Source organism: Chiloscyllium plagiosum, chromosome 33, assembly GCF_004010195.1.
Source record: "Chiloscyllium plagiosum isolate BGI_BamShark_2017 chromosome 33, ASM401019v2, whole genome shotgun sequence".
NCBI lineage: Eukaryota > Metazoa > Chordata > Chondrichthyes > Orectolobiformes > Hemiscylliidae > Chiloscyllium > Chiloscyllium plagiosum.
Window position 1 is genome coordinate 15,290,551 of NC_057742.1, and position 22,815 is coordinate 15,313,365.

Genomic DNA, 22,815 nt, shown 5'->3' on the forward strand with positions numbered 1-22,815 from the left:
TTGAGTTGGCTCAGCACAAACCTGGAACTAACTTTGAGCCTATTTGGCTAAGTGGATCAGTGGAATTTGGTGAGTAGCAATAAAATAAAGAAATGGATTGCAATATTGAACACCACCCCTTCTTCAGTTAATTCAGTTGCAGTGCAACAAGATCCACAAATTGCTTGACCTACAGAGAGCCTGGTCTTAAATAAAAGCAGAAAATGGGAAGGAATTGAAGAATCTTGCATGGACTTGGCTATTGGAGTGAAATAGCTGATTGAACAGAAAGTTAAAGCAAAATGGCCAGTGAAATAAACAAACAAATCTGATCACGAGTGACTGCCTATTTGCCTCAGTCACAAGTGAGATGTTATTCTTAACTTAACTCAATTCAATAGATTGCCAATGTGTTCCAAGTAGTCCATTGGTTAACAAAAGAAAATGTACATGCCCTCTCCAGTTTAACACAAGACATTTAGGAGTTGATTTCCCTGTATAAAAATAATGAAAACCTCATCTGTCCACTTGGGCAATTTGCAAAGATTCCAAATGCTCAAATATTCTTTGGTCCCCAGTTATTTCTGCAAAGGTTGTAGATTTTATTTGGTAAACAAGATACCTCCCATTTCACACCACGTTTAAAAAAAATCTCAGCAACGTGTCTGAACTCCTTTTACTCCGATTTCTTAAGATACAAACTTATAGCACAAGAAGAGGGCTAGAGTAGTAAGGCCACATGTGATAAAGGGTACAGCATAACAGAGGTTAACCAATTAAAATTTGCAGTCACAAATGATTCCTCTAAACATTAGTAGGACATTTTTAATGAGGAGTCCATTTTCTTACAGTTACCTTCTGCTTCCAATTACTAACTCCCAATTGTTTTACTTCTTCCATCAGATTTTAACCCATTCTTCATCAGAATCCACAAACATGACACCGCAGGATTAGGGCAATTTCGTGCTTTTACTCTGTCAAAGCTATTCTTGATCTGGGAGGTGGGTAAGAGCTTGTTCACCACTAGGTTGCTGACCACATTATAATGTACAATAGGTACAAAGGATGAGGTAGCTGAGACTAACCAATCTTTCATCAACCGCTGGGAAACAATTCGATGCAGAAAGAGGCTTCTCTCTGGTCTTTAGTACACATTGAAGACTGTGGCAATTTTGATAAAATAATTGTAAACAGCAAGTGGTTAAGATTGTACAGACGAGGGCAAGGTTTATGATGGACACAAACGTTAGAGATCTCAAACCATGTGACAGTTTACAGGAAAACCTAATATTGGAACATAATTTATCTTATCTTCTGTTAACTTGCTTAACTCAACTCTTTTGGTTTAGCCACTTGGAAAGAGCCTAAAATGTGCCATGGGAATTTGGGAAAGCAAATTTGACTTCATTCTTTGAAGAGTTGCAGATCCAGAATCCAACTTTTTTTTTAAAAAGGTAATAACATCAAGAATAAAACCTCCTGGGGCAAAAACATTTTGAGAGGAGTTTCAAACAAAATGTGGCTTCAAATTTAAAAAATGGATAGAACTAAATTGGCCATTAAAGATCATAATACTGAAATTATATTTCACTAGCTGTTGAAAATGCATTTTAAAGAGTTCATCTTGGAATCTGCAGACAGATAGTTCTTTTATTGATTTATCCAGTGAGAATAGAACAAAACTAGTTAAGAGTTTTCACAAGGCACTGGATTTGCATTCTGGTTTGGCAGGTATTTGAATACTCGATAGGCAGAGATTACCTCTGACATAGAAGACATTATAAATGGCCGTGAAACTTAATTTAGTAAAGAATACTTGGCATTTTATCTTACCAAACAGCACCAAATTCAGACCTGGATGTTAAAAAGAAATCAGTCAAGTGCCCTGTGCAGAAAAAGGTGGAGTCAGCCTTATTGACAAATCTTAGTGACACCCAGTCTGAAGTCTCATACTGTACAGGAGGTGGAGATGGAATTTATAAAAATCCAGATGCTATCTTGGCACAGACCCAAAAGTAAAGACAAGAATTTGGCTATTGTGCAGGTTGAAGTTATTACTTGTGGATTCATTCCTTAAGCACAAGAGGCAGTTGGGATGGTGCCACAGTTAGATCCTTATTGCAATTATGTACTCCTATATATGTGTTCATATAGACAAGAGTACACATTTAGCAAGAGGTCAAGCAGCTGGCCCTATATAAAATAACTTTATGCTCTTTTGTAATGTAAACAGAGCAAAAAGAGTGCAACTTGCATTGGTCTCAGTAATTTATTGACTGAGTCACTAATTGCCTCTGGTCAATTTTCTTTTAGGATTTCAAAAGGTCAGTTCTGGATACATGTAGCATTAATAAACTATTCAGATTTAGTTTGCTTTACTGTGGATTTTCCCATGCAAAAAAAAAAACCCGCAGTGCACGCACAAACAGGATTTGGCTATTCCAGGATAGATCCTAAAGAGTTGGAGGCAACGGTCCAAGATTCGGTCAACAGAATTCATTATATTTCTGGAATTTGGATTCAGTTTAGCACATTAAATACTTAGCTCTGCTTGCCCTAAACATTTACCAATACACCCTGTACTGTCACTAAAGCTAGAGGCATCTATTAATTTTCATCATCCAGGGAATGGCAGTTCGATCTGCTGTAAACAGACACAAACCATGTTAAAGTGAGAGCACGGAAACATGGTTACTGTGGTTGGACTTGTACATATCTGATGTGCACCTTGGGACATATCAGCTCTAACCAGCATTGCCCATTTGAGTCAGAGGTACAAAAGGTTGAAGGCAGAAGTACATGGGACAAAGAGAGACCTCGGACAAAAGAGTCACCGATCATGAATTACAAGACTGAACAGCAGAGAAATAAATCATTGCCTTTGGCTAAGTTATAACTGGGAATATGCAGCTACTCCAGGTTTTGATCATTCTAGCCAGAACATTTTTTTTTTAAAAAAAAAAAGGTCAATAATAGAAACAAGAGACTAGTTTCAGCTGGTTATTGGAAGAAATTGAGTGGCACTGTAAATTAAGTGGTACAGTATATCAAAAGGCTCAAACAGTTCCAAATCAAGAGTCATAATTATCAAACATGGAGTAGGATCAGAATCCAATGAAGTAGTTAGTGGTTACTGTATGAAAACTAAATGTCACTTGGTGATGTTTTTGGGTGACAATTTGTTATTTACTGGTCTGGACCATTGCCAATTAAGTAGCCTGGATCGGTGTATAGCCCCAGCTAGAACTGATAGTTGAAATAAAAGGAGTCCTTAAAACCCACATACAGCTAACACACTCCACAGGTTCAAATTGATCAAACAGCTCTTATCTCTAATGTGAACCATTTAGTACTAACCCTTTAAGGTTTTCTACATGGACAGATGGAATTCAATAGGGTGGACAAATAATTGAATCAAAAAGGGGAGGTGCATTTACTGCACAGATCACACATTCAGCAGTTCCTGAAAGTCAGGCATCAGTGGTGTAGATGTACAGTGAAAGCCAATCAAGTTTCACAATAATTTTACAATTCCGTGCTGCCCACAACAAGGTCAATTTGTGACTCAGTTTGGAAGATTCAACACAATTGTTCAACATTTTGAATCTTTGATCTACATGGATGGATTATAATCACAGTAGTTTTGAGTCATTTGAGAAAAAGGGGTGCCAACGCAGAACTGTGTCAGGCTGTCAGCTGTAGATGTTCAATTTTTTTTTAAAAAAGTGTTGTACTATTGGAGATTGAGGGAGAGAAAACAAAGAGGATAAAGGTTGTGTGATAGGCCCATTAACAGGATGGTAACTTGTAAGCAGCAAACCAGAACTAAAATGCACCTGATTACAGGATCAGTCAAGATTTGCTTCCCTGCTTCAAGCTTAAATTAGTCATCTGTCCATCTTCAGGTCATAAAAGGTTAGCACTTTGAGCTAAATTTACAAATGTTATTCCCTGCCTTCTATTGGAAATAGAGTCAGACTAATTTTCAGCCTTCTTTGCTTCTGGGACCAGAATAACTTTCCCAATGTTTCTGCGTTCCTGCATTTGCCTCATAGCGTCTCCAATCTGCAGAGGAAAAGAAATTTATATTTTTTAATCACCAAAATAGTCAGTCAATCTTAAAGGAAAGCAGCCATATGATCAGTTTAAAAGTAAAGACAATATTAAACCAGACAATCCAAAACAAGACTGGCTAAGCAAGCTTACTCTTAACACAAGAGATTACAAAAGTGCTTTCTGCACACAAAAAATCAACCTCAAATGCCAACATTTTGGCAGACTTTCTGGTGGATCAAGTGTTAAAAGTCACAAGTTGCCAAGTGGCAATTATCACACAGCCATCTGCTTAGTAATTCAACTCTAAATACCAGGATTGCTTTTCATTTGCATGAACCCTTCACACATTTGGAGCAATTAAGTGGTGTGGAGAATGGGTACACTTTGGAAAGAGTGCTGACTACTCCATTTCAGCTGAAAGCTGTTGTTATTTTACAAAAAAAAAGGGACTTTAAAAGGAACATTTTAAAAATTGTGTTGGGACTAAAACCCTGATCAGACTTAAATCAAAATGATCAGTGGAACGACAACTATGACATTGGTCAGACACTTGCATGCATCATTCAAATTCTTCCAAATTTACAAAGAAACATTTTTAAATAAAAGTGGAGTGTTAAGCAATTTTTAGGATGAGCACATCAAACCTTGCCAGTCTCTAATTCATTGGGCGTGAGCAAATTAAAAGAAAACATTTTGAATAGGCCCAATGGATTAGCTCTGTGCAATTTTACTTTGCAACTCTTAAAAACAAGAAAAAAATCCTTTCCTTGTGAAACTAGATACTCGTGACCGAAAATATTACTCACCAACATCATCCACACTTATAACCCGACTGGTTATGACACTTTAATATCAGCATAAAACTGTGTACTACAATTGTTGCAACAACTGCATCCCACAAATGTCATCCAAACATTTTTTCCACATGAAGGGAAACAGCCTGGACCCAATTCATACTTTTTTTCAGTTGCTAAATTGTCCAAAAATCCAATACATGTTCCAAATAAATGAATATTTTCAAACCATATACTGTAAAAGTACAGACTAGAGTGGAAATTTAGAGAGAGGAGTACTACTTTTTCCCTTGGTTGAGTCACGCCATGCACCGAAACACTCAGACTCAATAAAGCAATAGAAATACCACATCTGAAAAATTTGAGCTTGCCATAGCACAAAACAGTGCCCACCCAAGTTACCCCCCGATTTTAAGCTGTAGGCATGCAGCCACCACCTGATGGCACCCTACACAAAACAATGTTGCTGAAACCAGAAGCTCAAGATTTATTGACAACACCCCAAGAAAGCAGAATTTAGGAATGAAGTGGTGGGAGCACTTTCGTCCAATTTACAATTCAAGTCAAATGCCATTACTTGTTATTTTCTGGGGATAGGTGTTGTGGCACTGTGTTGATAAATTCATTACTGATTAGACTATACAAACATTTTGTAATTACCGTATAAGCGCCAAAGGCCAGTGGCTATTGAACAGATTTGCATCGGGTTCTGCAAAGGCTTAACAATACCTTTTTGGAGGTGCATACGGTGATGGCCAGAGAAAATGTTTTGCGTTTCCGCACACAGACAGCTCCAGCTGTTTAATTTGAACTTTTGGCAGCGCAAGAAAGGATGACAAACCTTCTCAAAGTCTGTTTCTGTTTATGAAGTACTCATTAATCCAGAGTCCTGAACACTTTTCAAAAGAGCTTAGTTTGCACTTGAAGGAAATAGGACACCGTTTGGTATTAAACCAAAGCACTAAACTGCAAACAGACATAGTCGTTTCAGCAATGATTAGGGGCAGTTATGTTTCATTTTCAATACTGCTGAAACTGCTGTGCAAATGGAATAAACTGGAATCTAGTTTATATTAAACTATTGAAATGATATCAGAGATAGATGAAGTGAAATTGTTTCACTGCACTATATCAGGGAACCAAAAACAGTCAAGCATTCATCCAGTTATTGGAAGGATATTATTAAGCTGGACAGGATTCAGAAGAGATTTAACAGGATGTTGCTTGGTATGGAACGTTGGAGTTAAAGGCAGGCTGGATAGGACATTTTTCACTGGAGCCTAGGAAGTTGAGGGGCAACCTTATGGAAGTTTATAAAATAATGAGGGGTATAGATAGATTTAATGGTCGTTGCCCTTTCCCTAGGATGGGGGATTCCAAGACTAAGGGGTACATGATTAAAAAGGAGAGAGGAGAGAAATTTAATAAAAAAAGACACGAGGGGCTTTTTTATATAGATTTAAAAAAAAAAAGAGGGTGGTGTGTGGGGAAGAACTTCCTGAGGAAAAGTCGTGGATGTGGGTACAACATTTAAAAGATATTTGGGAAGGTAAATGGATTGTCCCATAGTGCCCAGGGATGTGTAGGTTTGGGTGGATTGGCCATGCAAAATTGTCCCATAGTGTTCAGGGATGTGCAGGTGAGGTGCATTAGTCAGAAGCCAGGGGAATGGACCTGGGTGGGTTACTCTTCAAAGGGTCAGTGTGGACACAGATTCCCTACAGTGGGGAAACAGGCCCTTTTACCCAAAAAATCCACACTGACCCTTCCAAGAATAACCCACCCAGACCCACTTCCCCTGACTAATGCACCTAACCTACAAATCCCTGAACACTACGGGACAATTTCCCATGGCCAACCCACCCTCATGTACACACCTTGGGACTGCAGGAAGAAACTGGAGTACCTGAAGGAAACCCACGCAGACATAGGGAGAATGTGCAAACTCCACACAGACAGTTGCCGAGGCTGGAATTGAACTCTGATCCCTGGTGCAGTGAGGCAGCAGCACTGACCACTGAGCCTCGTCATTGGCAAAGCTCCTCAGACGAGTGCCTTCCAAACCTGGCGACCGCCTCCGCCCCTACCTGGAAGGACAGAGGGACAGCAGGTACGTGGGAAAGCCACACCCCGGCATGCTCCGCTCCCCCTCCCCAACTCAAATGTACCTGCCGTTCCTTCGGGATCAGAATCCTGCAAGTCCCTCCCCCCCTGAGGGAGGTCGTGGGTCAGGCCAAAGGTGGGACACCGCAGATGTTAGAGAAGGCTTCTCTTTTTCCCCCCATTGCCACCACACCTGGGGGGTAAGGGACCCAAGGGGCGGTCAGGGTGTTGGAGGGATATGGGCCAGGAGCAGGTAGGTGGGACTAGCTTAGTTTGAGATTCTGCTCGGCATGGACTGGTTGGACCGAAAAGTCATACAACACAGAAACAGACCCTAAAATCGGTAAGCCTTTTGAATACTGTGAAGTCATATCCATATTTGACTGAACTCATCTACCTTTCAGACATGCCCTTTGCTTGGTTTCTCCTTCTCAAAAAAAAACTGTTTATGTCAAATAAAGTTCTTTAATCTTATCTTCACCTCACATACCAAATCAGCATTAGTTAGCAAACCTGAATCCCTACCTATTTTAAATAGCTGCAAGAACAGAACAGTTACAGTAAACAATAAAATTTGCTTGTTCACCAATAAGTAAAGCAGAAACCAAGAGTTCAAACAGTGGTATAAAGTGGAGAAGTCATTAAAGTAACTTTGCTGTGGAAAGTTGAATTTAAGTTCAAGGACAATTTGCATTAAAAAGAGATACAATCAATCAATATTTCCATTTGATGCAGCATATTTATTTGTTCAGGAGGCATTTATATTATTATTTGCTTAAAGGCCATCCCTAATTGAAGGTAGTGGTGAGTTACCTTCTTGAACCACTGCTGTCCATGTGTTATTAGGAAAGAATCTCAGGATTTTGACCCAGTGATAGTGAAGGAACAGAGATACAGCTCCAAGTTAAAACATTGCAGCTTTGAGGGCAACTTATAGGTGCCCTTGTTGCACTAGGTGCTGGAGACTATGGGTTAAGAAAAAAAAAAACAGCCAAGAAGTTTGATGAGTGCATTTTGGAATTTTCCAGTGGTGGACGGACTGAACGTTGAAGGTGGCAGACATGTTCATCCGGAAGTGGGATGGTGTTGAGCTTCACTCAAAGCAAGTGCAGAGTTTTCCATCACACTCCTGGCTTATTTCCTGTAAAGACAGTGGATGGACTTTGCCAAGTGAGGAGCAATGTTGCCTTCACACTGTGGGGCTGCTGAGTCCTCATGGATGGAAATGTGTTGCTGGAAAAGCGCAGGTCAGGCAGCATCTAGGGAACAGGAGAATCGACGTTTCGGGCATTAGCCCTTCTTCAGGAAGGGCTTTCTGCTGAGTCCTCATGCACAGCATCATGCAGGACTTCAGATTTGGAAGCTATTGCCACACGGGGACCTCAAATTCGTGCAAGAGAAAGAAGGATTTGATCTGGAAGTTAGGTACTTGCCACAGATTTCCCAGCCTTTGACCTGCTCTTGTAGGCAGACTATTCAGCGTGCGATTGTGGGGTTTAAGCAATCATATCATTCAAAGTCAAGGGGAATTTGTTTGATTCTCTAATGGAGATGGTCACTGCCTGACCTATTTATCACGCCAAGCCAGACTGTTGTCCAACTATTGCTGGACATGTACACGGACTGCTTCAGTATCTGAAGAGTCATGGGATCCGCTCAACATTTGTTTGATGATTACACATCGCCACTTTTGATGGTAGAGGGAAGTGAAGCAGCTGAAGATGGTTGGGACTAGGATGCTACTGAGGAATTTCTGTGATATCCCAGGAATAACCTCCAACAATCAGAACCATCTTCTATTGTACTAGTAATGTGAGGCAGATGAAACTAAGCAAGCACGATGAGATGGCAACGATAGATCCCAATTATTGTTAACACTGACTTATTCAATAAATACGACAATGCTAATTAAAGCTAGAAAGGAGAAAAGCAGAATCACCTGAAGCACTAGGTACAGAGGAGAAATGGATTTTGTTTCTAAGAAACCAAAAATGAGAATGGCTAAAAAAAAAACACAACACGCTAAAGAGTATCCAATTCATACCAAGTTAAACCAGTTCACAATTAAAACTGGAATGCTTTAACCTTGTTAGAAAACAAGTTAAATAAAGGGAATGAGGCTGGAAAGTTCAAATCTTAATAATTGTACACAGAATGTAAAACAAAAAAAGGGACAAGGGTTATTGAATTACTTTTCAAACACCATCGATCCTACTCAACTGTTAGATTTTTCAAACTTGTCCAACATTGCAGATGTAAACGAGCTATTGCAGAGCAGAAATAAACAGTTAAATGTGAGAACCACAATGTTAAACACAAAAGCTTGCATTTTACATAGAATGAGGAATTCAATTTAAATGGGAGCTGCACCAGCCCAATGACTTTAATTTGACTTTTGTCGCAGTTTAAACATTTGCCAAGCTCAAACAAAAACACAGCCAAACTGTCTGGTCAGTGAAGCCCAGGGAGTCAGGTATGCAGTTCTTTTCCCAGCACCTGAGGTGACAGGACGCAACACCACCACTGCTAGCAAACTGTTCCTCTCATTTAACTTTCAGCACCATTGGGTTTGACACTCCAGCTAGAACATTCCTGCATTTGCTACAAACTGAAATGCTCTATCACTGAAAATAGAATACCTCCCCTCTCAAAGCAGCATAAATACAGACTTTGTATTTTAGTCTGCTGCTCAAGTGCCAAGTTCCCTTCACATCAAGGCCACAAACTATTTGTGCTCTGAATGGCAGGCACCCACTCCAGGTATGCCAACTCAAGCACATTTAAATCGAGGGACACCATGTAAAAATTAAGCCACACAATTTGCAACTTTTAAAAACCGTTTTTTGTACATTTGTCATCCACTTCTTCACCAACTTCACACCCATAATAAAGAGCAAACTTGCACATGCCAATATCTAGTCCGTAATATCACAGTTTATCAACATCAACCAAATCAGGAGCAACCATCAACAGAAAGACAGGATCAGTTCTGACAGTCTCTGCTTTATTCATAGCAGAAATGGATCATGTGCAAAATTCAGGATACAGCACAACTACTGTACATTTGTAAAATCAAAGTTCGGCGAGACCTGTGTCAAGGACAACACCTTGAATTTTTCATCCTTGTGGGGAAGCAGGTTTCAATTAAATTGCCAATTAAGAAATATAGCTCACTAAACATCAGTCATGCTACTTACCTCATCAATAGTAAGCTGCCTAATTTTATCACATGCACCAAACAAGTTAAAAGTTGAGGGCTCGACATGGAAATCAGTGGGTGCCTGACAACTGAAGCATACATGCTCCAACCGGTCTCCATGCCGGTGTCCAACAACAATATTGTAGGGCATGCTCCTTGTGCACTGATCACATGCACCCCACATCCACAGTCCGTGCCCACTGATGTAGGTCAGCCTATAAAGAAACATCATGGCGCATTTGCAATCTACTTACAGCAGGTTTCTGCACTTCACCGGCAACAATAATTGAAGTGATACTGCGAGGGCATGCACACAGCTGATGGACTGGAGCAGGCTGTGACTCCAGCCAGCTAGTCTTATTGCTGGCAGAGGAACGTTGCCCTTCATTTCAAAGTGCAGTATAACAACAAGGAAGTCTTGCTGAACATATACAGTGTATTACTTAGACTGTAACTGGGGTACAGATGGGTTTTGCTCCCCTTATCAAAGGAAGGAAATAAAAAAACAATGGTATTAAGAAGGAGCCCAGAGAAGGTTCACTCAGCTGATCCTGGCCACGCAGGAATTGACTTACCAGTTTAGTAGGTTGGTCCTGTATTCATTGGAGTTTAGAAGAAGAAACCTTATTAAAACAAAAGGATTTTCAGGAGTTGGACATGATAGATGCAGAGGTCACTTTTCCTTTCGAAAGAATTTAGGGCCGAAGAACTCAATCTCAGAGTAAGAGGGTATCCAGTTAGGATGGAGGTGATGAATAATTTCCTCCATCAAAAGAGGGGAACAAATCTCTGGAATTCTTTACTATCAAGACTGGGTTGTTAAGTACACTCAAGTCTGAGAGACAGCAATAGAAACAAGGGTTAGAAGGACAGGACTGGCAACTGGAAGGAGGATTCAGATCAGCTATGATCTCACTGCATGGCAGAGTAGATTTGATGGGCTGAATGGCCTACATTTCCTCTATGGTTTTATGCTGGGGCAGACATCCGGGACAGTGCAGGACAGCTTGGGACAGTGCAGGGCTTGTCTGGGCATACTACAGCGTTTTAACAAGAATGGCAGGTTTCTCCAGCATATCCTGGCAATGGCTAGTTGTTTTGGAAACGGTTCAATGAGGCAAGATGGGGTTGGAATGGAGTGAGGATGACAGCATAGGGGCAGGGTAGGTAATTAATAAAAGCAGTTCGATCAGATTCAGCAAAGAACTCATGGCGAAAAACTAAAACAAGCCTTGACATAACTGTTAATTTGCTCTGAACGAACAAACAGTCATACTGGAGTCAAAACCTTAATTCAGTTTCTCTTCAGATGCTACCAGATTTGTTCATTTTTCTAGCACTTTGTTTTCAAACATTAAGCAGACAACAAAGAAAGTGCTACCAAAATGAGTGGCACAACTGAAGAACTGAACTGCATGAAAGAAAGGAATCAAGCCTATCCCATGGTCATCCTAGTCACTGTAACCTCAATCTGAGGTGCATAGCTAAGCATTTCCAGATTGCAGTAATTGGTCAATAAATCTATTTTTTTTAAAATAAAAAACCTGTTTGATTAACAAACCTATGCAAGTCTTCAGGCTCATGATTGGGAAGCAGCAGTAATTCCTGAATTTTATATCAGTCTCGATTTTGGGGAAACACCTCAGCTGGCTGCTAGCCCCTCCTGATTGTTCTTTGCTCATCAGGTCCCCTCAATGCTGCTCAAAAAAATAAGTGAAAATACAACTTCAAGTAGGGACAGCATGCCCAGTGAGGTAGTGGGATTTCAAAATAATTTTAAAAACTAACAAAAAAAGACCGATTTGCTATCTCAGGTTTTCACTTGATTCACTTAATTCATTGAAATCACTCAGTCATAGCTATCCTAACCTCCAAAGGTCCAAGGATATCAGAGCTTCAAAATTTAGATTTTGATTTAAAGGTCTGTCAACGAAACTGAAAATGGAGCTCCATAAAGTGAGATTCTGCTGCCACTAAAACTGAATGAGATCCATCTTTCAGTACAATTGGTAAATGACAAATATATAATGCCATTCTGGGACTGCTTTCTTTACAGAGCAGGAATAGAATCTAAACATTACCCCTTGCAGCTAAACAGTCAGAATGCCACAACGACAACAATGCCTGATGGCCAAGCCCTCGAATTCTGAACCAACAACTGTTTGGACTTTTTCCAAACAATCCCAACCACATGGCATAAGTGGCTCAGTGGTTAGCACTGCTGTCTCAGCACCAGAGAGCTCTGTTCAATTCCAGTCTCAGGCATCTGTGCAACCTCCACAAAGCCAAAAGATGTTCTCCCTGTCTGTTTCCCCCTGTGGTCCAAACACATGCAGTTTAGATGGATTGGCCCATTGCAGGTAGGTGGATTAGCCAGGGGAAATACAGGGACAGGGTATGGATGGGAGTCTGGGTGCACTGCTCTTCAGAAGGTTGGTGTGGTCTTGATGGGCCAAATGGCTTGCACCCACACTGTAGGAAGTTTTATGGTTCAGAGAAATCCCACTGTACATAGGGGGTCAAAACTGAGCAGAAGATTTGGCTGCATTTACAGTGGGAGACTACAGCATGAACTCTTAAGAAATTTCACTGTCCTCTATTTTGTGCAGAATTCAAGAGGGTTTCATCTTACATCATTATCACCAGCTGTAAAATTGAAGGTTTACACTTATATCTTGTAATTGATTTATATCTTTAGTTACCATTTTGTTTTTCTTACACTTCAGTTGTAACCAATACGTCAAACCAATACATCAAAACGTAACTTAAAACTGACCAGGTCAAGCCAGTGAGGAAGTTTATATCTCCAGGTTCCTGACTTTGAAATATGCATCTATTTGCACAGAATCAGCAACCAATCCAATAGGTACAAGCATAAATCAGACTGGAGAACAAACCTACATTCTTTTTCAATTGGTTGTTAAAAGATGTGCGCAATTGACTCAAGTGCCCTTTGACATGAAAAATACACAGCCAAGTGGAAACTCCAGGCAGTGCTCTGCATGAACTAAAGGAGCACCACACTGACTATGAACTAAAAGGATGCCAGGTTAAAGATTATGAATAATAAGATTATTATTAAGAATACTAACATTCCTGAGAATCAAGTCCCAGGTCATCCGCTTAGAAATTCACATTCAAGGAAAGCTTTGAGGATAGCCCCTATGGATCTTTGTTTGCTTACAAAATGCCCTTCATTGAAAAAAAAAGCCAAATTTTAAAAAGTAATGCAATAAACATGCAAAAACAAGGTGTTATGCAATTTGCTCGCACCTTACAATTGCCCTAACCCATTTCGGTTTAGTGGTCAGGCAAGAAAGATACAGTCAATGCAGCACAAACATTTCTGATGTTATTGCAAAATTCAGAAACCCCTCCACAGCTTTTGTGAGGGAGAACAGGTGAGCAGGCATTCAGTAGACTCTGCAGGGTCATCAGCTGCCTTGGCTGAAGGACACTGCCTACAATTGCCTGTCAGTTCCAGTGCAGAGTGCACTGGTATCCTGCACCTCCATGCAGGTTTCCATGGGTGTCTCTGCTGGAATTCTATCAAGGCCAGCTTCACATAAGCGAGCGAAGTCATTGGTTTGTTTGGCTTCACCTTGCTGCTCCACACCAAGCATCTTGCACCATTTCAAGGTGGAATCATTGGGCAAATGGTTGCTTCCATCACTATGAAGTCTTGCCCAGAACTTCATGATTTCATGCTGGTGCAGTGTCATTCCACACAGTAACAGGAGGAGTTTATACTGGTTCAGCTAATCTGGAGTTAGCTGTCAATTTCAATTCATCACTGGCATCATTCTAGTGGATTTGATAGTCCGCTGGTGGGAATGACTGGCCACACTGAGTGTTACGTGCCATCTGAATTTGACTCTTCCATTTCACTACATGAACACCACCCACAAAACTAGAGTCATATGACAAGATGATGGAAGATGGACTAAAGATCAGATGACCCAATAGATCCGGGAGTAACAACATTCAATTCAAGTTGATTCAGACTGGTCAGATTTAATTTATTCCTCAAATATTTTGATGGCTCAAAAAAAAAAAAAGCCCAATATTGCTGTAAGTTTCAGCTCTTAAGAACAAGTGCCCCATAAAGAGTTAAATCCCCAAAAAACTTATCCAATTAATTAGATTCTAGCTTTAAGAGTGATAATTAGGGCACAAACAGTTTGCATAATACACCATCAAATTTGGCATCTCTACATTTACTATTTGCAACTGACTATTTTATTGCTTTCCATGCTCAAAATGTTACCTTGAAAAAGCTTTAGTCATAGAATTATTGCCCCAACTCGTTGACGTTAATCCAAATCTAAGTGTCCTGTTCTCTCTTCCACTTTAAAAGTTAACAGTCTCTGCCTCAACCACTGTGCAGCAAAACACTCAACCCTCCCAGCAGGTTTGCACAAAGAAATGTCACCTAACTTCGACGACAATAACATGCAAAATCATATGGCATGCAATTTCCCTATCAGACCTATTCTACTTTCCTGTAACCACCACCCAGACCCCAAAAGTGATCTTTAAATTTAATTTCTTATCCTCCTTTGCTCCAACAGATGTGTTGCACGCAACTTAAAAGAAGTCACTATCACAACAGCACCAGAGGGTTCTTTTGCCTTTAACATTAAGAACTCTGGAAGTCAATTAAAAATTCTACCCCGACCCAGATGTATCACTGCCGCACAATGTTTCACAGACTCCTGGAGGTTGTAGCCATAAACCTGCCAAATGAACTGCTGGATTCCAATTACTCTTTTACAATTATGTTAAGTAGCTGCTTCTTAAAATTTAAGAGTATTTGAGTTTCATATGCAAGACCTCCTGCTTTGGCAGCCTTTGTTAATTTTCCCAATGTGATCCTTTCTGCAATACATGGCAAGCCGCAAAAGCACAGAAAGACCAATACACAGCTTTTCAGCAAAGAAGCCTATTAGACTATTTGGTTTCATTCGGGTTTTATTACTGCAGATTGCAATATTTTCAAGTTGCATGTATAAAATTAGTGCTGTAGGAAGTCAAATACTGCACAATATTTACAGGTATAGTTATTAGCTGTTTGGTCTAGGGTTCATGAAAAAGATAAAGTCTAGTAGGATAAGTGGTTAACTGATGCTACTGCATACTCCCAATTCAGGGGGCAAGTTACAATTTCCTATTGGACCAAATCTGTTAGTTTTGCAGTGACCTGGTTAAATAGTCAATAAAGCTCTTATGATCAGTCATGCTCCAGTTGCAGTGTACACATTAGTTGCCAAGTTAACAAATCCATACTGGCATTCAAAGCATTAAATTATAGTACAATAGGACTGATGTCCTGTCAAGTGTGTACTGCATAGAAATATAGCACCTTTCACAACCCCAGGACATAGTGCCCTGCATAGTCAATGGAGTCTGTTGTTAACATGGCAGCCAGCTTGTGCACTGAGATTAATGACAAGATAATCTGTTTCAGTAATGTCACTTGAGGGATAAAATCAACCAGGAAACCCAGTTTCCCCCCCCCCTCAAAATAACACTCACTTGAGATGGGGAAGGAGGTTGAAAATCATCATGGCCTTCCTCTGATGGAAAGAGGAGAATCTTTGGTTTAAAAATCTCAGCTGAAAGACTGTTCACATACCAAATCTTGGAAACCTTCGCCTATTAAAATGCAAAGCCAACAGTTCATCTAAAGATAAAAATTACTGTGTAGCGAGTCCTGGAACTTTGGGCTTCTGATCTCAGATTCAGATTTTAGGGTTTACATTAAATGACACAAGAAAGGCACTCACTCAAACACACACCCTCAATAAAAAAAGGTGCTGATCTTGAAAATAAAGGTTTTAACATTTAGAAACAATGTTTTCCTGTCTTGCTGGAGAATCACTGACAAATCAAAGAGGGATATAAAAAAAAAAAGTGGGGTGGGGTTTGGGTTGGGGGTTAGCAGGGAAGAAGACATTAACAAGCTGCTGTATTATACGGTTATGGAAAGCTTTACCAGAAGTAGTTTTGACCCTTTTAAAAAAAAAGGAATTGAATAAGCATCCCTTACTTGCAATGCAGCGGAGTCACAGGATCACAAGCTTTAGAATCACAGAAAGAGGCCATTCGGCCTATTGAATTTACACCAACCCTCCAAACAGCATTCCACCCAGACCCAGCAACCCCCCCACCCTACCCCGGTAGCCCCACATTATCCATATGGAATCCATCTTGGGACACTACAGGAAGATTAGGGATAGCCAATCCACCTTGCCTGCCCATCTTTGGACTGAGAGGAAACCAGAACACCTGGGAGGAAACCCATACAGATACTGAAAGAAAGTGTAAACTCCACACAGACAGACAGTCGTCCAAAGTTGGAATCAAACCCAGTTGCTGATGCTGTGAGGCAAGTGTGCTAACTACTGAGCCAAAGTGCCACCCACTGCAGTAACTGTGGCTATATTTAAATTTCCTTAGACTTATGACAAAATGCCAACACAATCGTGACCCACTGCTACCCCATCTGGAACTAACAGCACAAACCAATGCCTGAATTGGGGACACATCTGGGCTGCATCAAGAAAACCAATAGTGCATTTCACTAGCAGGCACTCCAGACAAGCAGCATTTATTAAATTTGGCCTCCAGGACTAAGAACCTCAAGCCAACAGATCTGCTGGCTTTATTATCCAAGTTTCAAAAAGATTCGATTTCAGGAATTTATAATAAAAAAATGTAAGCTTGTAGCCAGATACATTTGGATTCACAGACCACTGGCTGCTTTTACAAAGATGGTTGAGGAGGAACAGCAGCCTAACTCTGGTTCTAAACAAACAAAACAAAGGGTTAATTCTCCTAGGACTTCCCAAAGCACTTTGCACCCAATGGTTTACAACATGAGTAGTCAGCATGTTGTAAACACCATACAGTTATCTGAACACATGGTAACCAAGTTAATAGCAGGGAAAAGGTCAATGCTGCTCCAAAAAAAAAAGTTCCTTTCTGGCAATGCAGTTTCTAAAGGTGAACCTTGACAAATTTTGGATTACTTTGCTTACAAAATAATATTGGTTTATTATATTAAAATTGTAATGAAAAAAGTTTTAGAATAAGTGGTGAGGAAAGGGTTGGCGAGAGAGTATGCAAGAGTGTGCACGAGAGCGCGAGCATGGATATGTAGAAGTACAAGGAAACAAACGTATAGAAGTTGCTTCCATAAACCTTCCATCTATCACGTGCCTTCAATGTCAAATCTTTAAGTCAATCCCTTAATTTATTCTCTCAAACCAAGAGACTGTCCCAATACAAAAAAAGAGGCAGGTCCTTTAAGATTGAAAACAGGAGGAATTTCTTCATTCAAAGACTGGTGCGTCTTTGATATTCTCTACACAGAGGGCACAATAATGGAGCAGCTTTAAAGGCAGAAAACAGATTTCTGGATATTATTGATAAAAAAAGGAGATAGGGAATATGCAGAGAAAATGGCATTAAGATAGCTGCTCAGACATGATCCACTTGAATGGCAGAACAGGCTCAAGGAACATCCTCCTCCTCCCTCCTATATTTCAAGGTTGTCACTTCTCCTTGTCAAAGCTTTTCTCTACAAAAGATGACAATATTTTGTATGCTTGCCTTTATTGGTCAGAGTATAGAGTACAAGAGTTGGGAGGTCATGTTGCAGCTGTACAGGACATTGGTTAGGCCACTATCAGAATATTGCGTGCAACTCTGGTCTCCTTCCTATCAGAAAGATGTTGTGAAACTCGAAAGGGTTCAGAAAAGATTTACAAGGATATTGCCAGGGTCGGAGGATTTGAACCAAAAAAACAGAGAGGTTGAATAGGCTAGGACAGTTTTCCCTGGAGCATTGGAGGTTGAGGTGTGACCTTATAGAGGTTTATAAAATCATGAGGGACATGGATAGGATAAATAGACAAAGTCTCTTCCCTGGGTTGGGGGAGTCCAGAACTAGAGGGCATAGGTTTAGGGTGAGAGGGGATAGAAATAAAAGATATAAAGAGGGGCAACGTTTTCATGCAGAGGGTGGTAGGTGTTTGGAATGAGCTATCAGAGCAAGTGGTGGAGGCTGGTACAATTGCAACATTTAAAAAGGCACCTGGATGGGTATATGAATGGGAAGGGTTGAGGGATAGGAGCTGGGTGCTGGCAGGTGGGACTATAGGGTTGGGTCATCTGGTCGGCATGGACAAGTTGGACCGAAGGGTCTGCTCCCGTGCTGTACATCTCTATGACTCTGACTGACTCAAACCCAGACCATGCTTGAGCACACTCAACAATGACCACACAGTTCAAAAATGTGACACTTAAAATATCTTAGAATGACCTGCAGTCAAGAAAAACGAAGATTTACTAGAACAGAATTATGGATGAGGGGCTTCAGATGAATGGAGAGACTGAGGACATTGGAATTGATATTTGAGGAGTTTTGCTGATCTAAAATTAAGTTTTTGACAAAAAAAGTTTACAAAAAGGAGAAATGGTGCCCAGTGACAGAAAAGGGCATGTTGGGATTTGGAATGCTGTAGCTAAAAAGGACAGTGGAAATAGATTCAAAGAAAAACTGGTTAAATGGCAAAAGAAAAGATTTACACAGCTATGGCTAACAGCAGAGAAGAGACAATCAAACAGGTAATGAAAAAGATATGGACAGAATGCCCTCCTTCTGGTATTAGGATTGAAATGCAACCTGCTCTTACTCGAAATGGCATTCTTAATTCATAAAACTTGGATCTTTTTTCAGGCTTCATATTATGGATAATACAGCCAAGCCAAGTTCAAGTGTTGTCTCTGGATGATGCTCAAGTAGAAATAAATGCTTCCAGGCCAGCGATGCCCTCATTGCTGAATAAAGAAATATTAACTACTTCTCGCATCTTCCGCTTGGGGGATGCCAAAGTCATTTGCAGTGCTTTGCACATGGTCCCAGGTGGAAACATTATACTACAAGATAGAGTAAATAGACAAGATCTTTTCCCTGGGGTGGACGAGTCCAGAACTAGAGGGCATAGGTTTAGGGAGAGATTTAAAAAGGGACCTAAGAGGCAACTTTTTCAGGCAGAGGGTGGTACGTGTATGGAATGAGTTGCCAGAGGAAGTGGTGAGGCTGGTACAATTGCAACATTTAAAAAGGCATCTGGATGGGTATATGAATGGGAAGGGTTGAGAGGGATAGGGGCCAAGTGCTGGAAAATGGGACTAGATTAATTTTGGATATCTCGGCTTGTTGGATCGAAGGATCTGTTTCCGTGCTGTACACCTCTGACTCCAAGTATCTTGAGGAACTTTCTTAATCCAAGCAATTCTTTTCACCAAAAAAATTAACAAGGTTATTTAAAATAGAGCCAGGGAGAGGGGTCAGGGACAGAGACACTGAAATAAGAAAAAGAAAGTTAATAAATTGAAAATGACAGGTTTGACTAAATTGCAGACATTTTTCACAATGATCAAGCTGTCAATACGGAGTCTGTTTGAGTTGACTGCTATTAAGCTCAGAGGCAACTATCCCAGCACGTAGAAAACAAAAAAAAAAAAGAAAAGTGGACGCCAACATTATTTACAAACCAGTAACAATGCAAATGTGGGAGAGATGAGAGTTACCAAAGGCAAACTCCAAGTTTGTTGACGAAGTTTCTTACCTGTTCAAATGACCACACAGAGTCTATTCGAGGTTTGATTTTCCCTTCTTTGTACAGAGAAAGCAGCTTGGTGACAGCATCCTGAATCTGGTCAATCTGCAGGTAACCCAGATGATAGCCGCACACAGCTTTGTTGGAATGCAACAGCTGCAAGCTATTAATGGTGAACTTATTCCACCACAACTTTGCTATGGCTAATGGATTCCGTTTTGGTCCAGTCAGAAGATTTGCTGCACCTAATTAAGAAAATATCAATTAGAACACTCAAATAACTGAAGGAAACAAGCATATGAAACCAAAAAACCTGTCTCAGTAAATTTTGCTGTCATTGGACCCATTCCAGGTTAGAAATGGCCAAAGTGTAGCAAAGTCAGGACTTAGGCAGCATAGCATTCCATGTGAAGGGGTGGATTGACCAGGTCATGCAACTTCAGTCATAGGCAGTGAGTAACATTTGTGGCAGTGCAGTTAGAAACTCTCAAACTGGATTTGTAAATATTTGTGTGTATTTAAATGCAGTATAAAACTACTTTTCCAGTACTAGTAAGTGTACTGTCCCCACAAAATTAGCAAGCTTTCTGGCATGTGGGACAAGTCAGAGACCTTGTTCTGCTCCTCCTCTGCCATGCCATTCTCCTCATATTTATGAGGATAGAACAAACGGTGCTCTTTACAAAACTAGATTCATTTGCTTGCAATTTTTTAAACATTCAATGTATTCCCATTAAAGTGCCAGGGCTGCAAGGTCAAATTGATTTCTGAATAGCTTTCAAGAAGAAATGGAATAAACATTGACTTCAGACATGCGTCATGGCATGTCATAAGGACACGCAGCACAGAATCCGAACCCTGCAGGAACTGCTAAAATGAAGTAAATTGGGGTCACCAACTTTGCATTTCACCATCATATAAATACACTTTTATTTAGTGTTTAACTTTTGTGTGGTTTTATCATAGGAATGAAGGATCTATTATGTGGGGTCAGGAATCTTTATTCCTGATTTGGTCAGGATTAAACACAACGAGCTCTCTGTACTCAGCTAAGATTAGGCTGATATACTCTTTTCTCTCTGCACATCCCACCCACACCCCTACCACTACCCTCCCACCACCACTTAATGCAGTCAAATGGCTTGTGTGTTTCTCAACTATTAAGCAGACTTGATAAAAGGTCAATGCACACAATTGACTAGAAATTCCTATCCGCACTAATAACCAGGGTGACTGAGAAAAGCAAAATAAATAAGAGGTAATGAAATCACCAACATTCACTGGAAGTGGAAAGCACGAGTAATTAGTGCTTCCATTTATTAAAGAACTTTCAGAACTACGTACCCACAATAAACCATAGAAGCGAAAAAAAAAGCCACGATCTTCTGCCAAGTACCAATAATAAAGTAAGATATATCTGTAAGGTGGACTAAAACAAATCTGTGCCCCATTGTAATATTGTAATTATACTTCCTTGGTATATATCCAGACAGAATTCATATTTAGGTCTCTCATCTTTAAAGGACATTGGAGTGAGATGACCAACCAAAATGCCAACATTGGTTATTTGTGTGATGTCAATTCATGCCAGTCAACTGCAGGAAAAAAAATTGTTCCAACTTCATTCAATTTGCAAAATCTACATGAATGAGATCCTCCTTCCAGTCGTCAGGTTAAATTAGAGCGTCCTAAAATGAAAGGTTAACACCAAGCCAACTCACCTTCAATCACCGTCTGGCACAGAAGACGTTTAAAAAGAGTGTCAAGTTGAATATAACATTGATCATTGCTTTCCATCAACTTTAAAGTGACTTTTTACATAAAATTTAAAAGTTGCTTTTATTTACATCCTACACAAGAATAACCTTGGATTCAAATCAGCTGATTTGGACAAAGATCAATGCAATCTTTCAGTAGAAAATGTTTATTTCAATTCCAGAGATGATCATCCAGTGGAATACATCAATAATGGAAAGAAACTCAACTGGCGAAATAAAAATGCAAGCTGTAAATGTTTTAATCAAAAGCAATTAGTGTTTTGAGCTTGTCACATGTGAAATTTACCAAGTGACATACAGCGAAGCAATTAGAGGGAGCTCAACTTCCTAATGCTGTCCAGGTCAGAGGCAGAGGCATTCAAGTCAGGCAATCATAACCTAAAGTCACAACACCGGGTCAGGAAATCCAGGTATGCCCTCTGCAAAGCCAGGAGGCAGCAAAAGGCAGCCTGCTTAGTTTGAGACCCCAACTAACCACACAGACACTGGTTGTTTGTGGCAAGGCTTGCAGGACATAAATGGGCTATACAGTGAAGTCAAACAATCGCAGGCAACAATATATTCCTATCGGATGAGCTCAATACACTGCACACTCGCTTTGGGCAGAAGTTCAGTGAAATGATGTCACCTGTCCCAACAGCCACAGTCACCACTGCAGAAGTCAAGACTAGAGTTTGAGAGTAAACCCAAGGGAAGCGATTGGCCTGGAGAGAGTCCCTGGCTGTGCACTCAGATCCCACATGGGCCAGCTGGCAGGAGTATTTGCTAACATCTTTAACCTCTCCTTACTATGATCCAAATTCCCCACCTGATTGAAGACAACCACCATCATTCTGATGTCAAAGAAAGATCATGCAGTGTACCTCAATGACTACCGCCTGGTGCCCCTGACCTCCATTATTACAAAGTGCTTCAAGGGGTTAGTCATAGTTCGCATCAATTCCAGACTCCCAGATTACCAGGATACTTTACAATTTACCTACTGGCACAACAAACCCATGGGAGGCACCATTTCCCTGGCCCTATACTCCTCCCTGGAACATCTGAACAAGGACACTTGCACCAGACTTCGAATTATTGACTTCAGCTCCACCTTCTATACCACAATTCCAAACATAGTAATCTAACTCCATGACCGAGATCTCAGCTCCCCTCTAACTGGATCCTCAACTTCCTGACCCATAGACCAAAAATCAATAAGGAAAGGTGACAACACCTCCATTATATTATTCAACATCAGTGCCCTACAAGACTGCGTCCTTAATCCCTTTCTGTGC

At 40.4% G+C, this 22,815-nt stretch overlaps 1 protein-coding gene across 1 annotated transcript in view; it reads right to left on the reverse strand.

Annotated features, from left to right (window-relative positions):
- Nucleotides 1-2,936: 2,936 nt before the first annotated feature.
- vat1 (vesicle amine transport 1) overlaps nucleotides 2,937-22,815 on the reverse strand; it is a 49,046-nt gene continuing 29,167 nt past the window's right edge. Inside the window, exons 5-6 of the mRNA XM_043675016.1 lie at nucleotides 19,770-20,005; nucleotides 2,937-4,044 (exon numbers count right to left, since the gene is read on the reverse strand). Of these exons, the coding sequence (XP_043530951.1) occupies nucleotides 3,958-4,044; nucleotides 19,770-20,005 (323 nt within the window). The 3' untranslated portion in view covers nucleotides 2,937-3,957. The remainder of the gene's footprint in view (nucleotides 4,045-19,769; nucleotides 20,006-22,815) is intronic.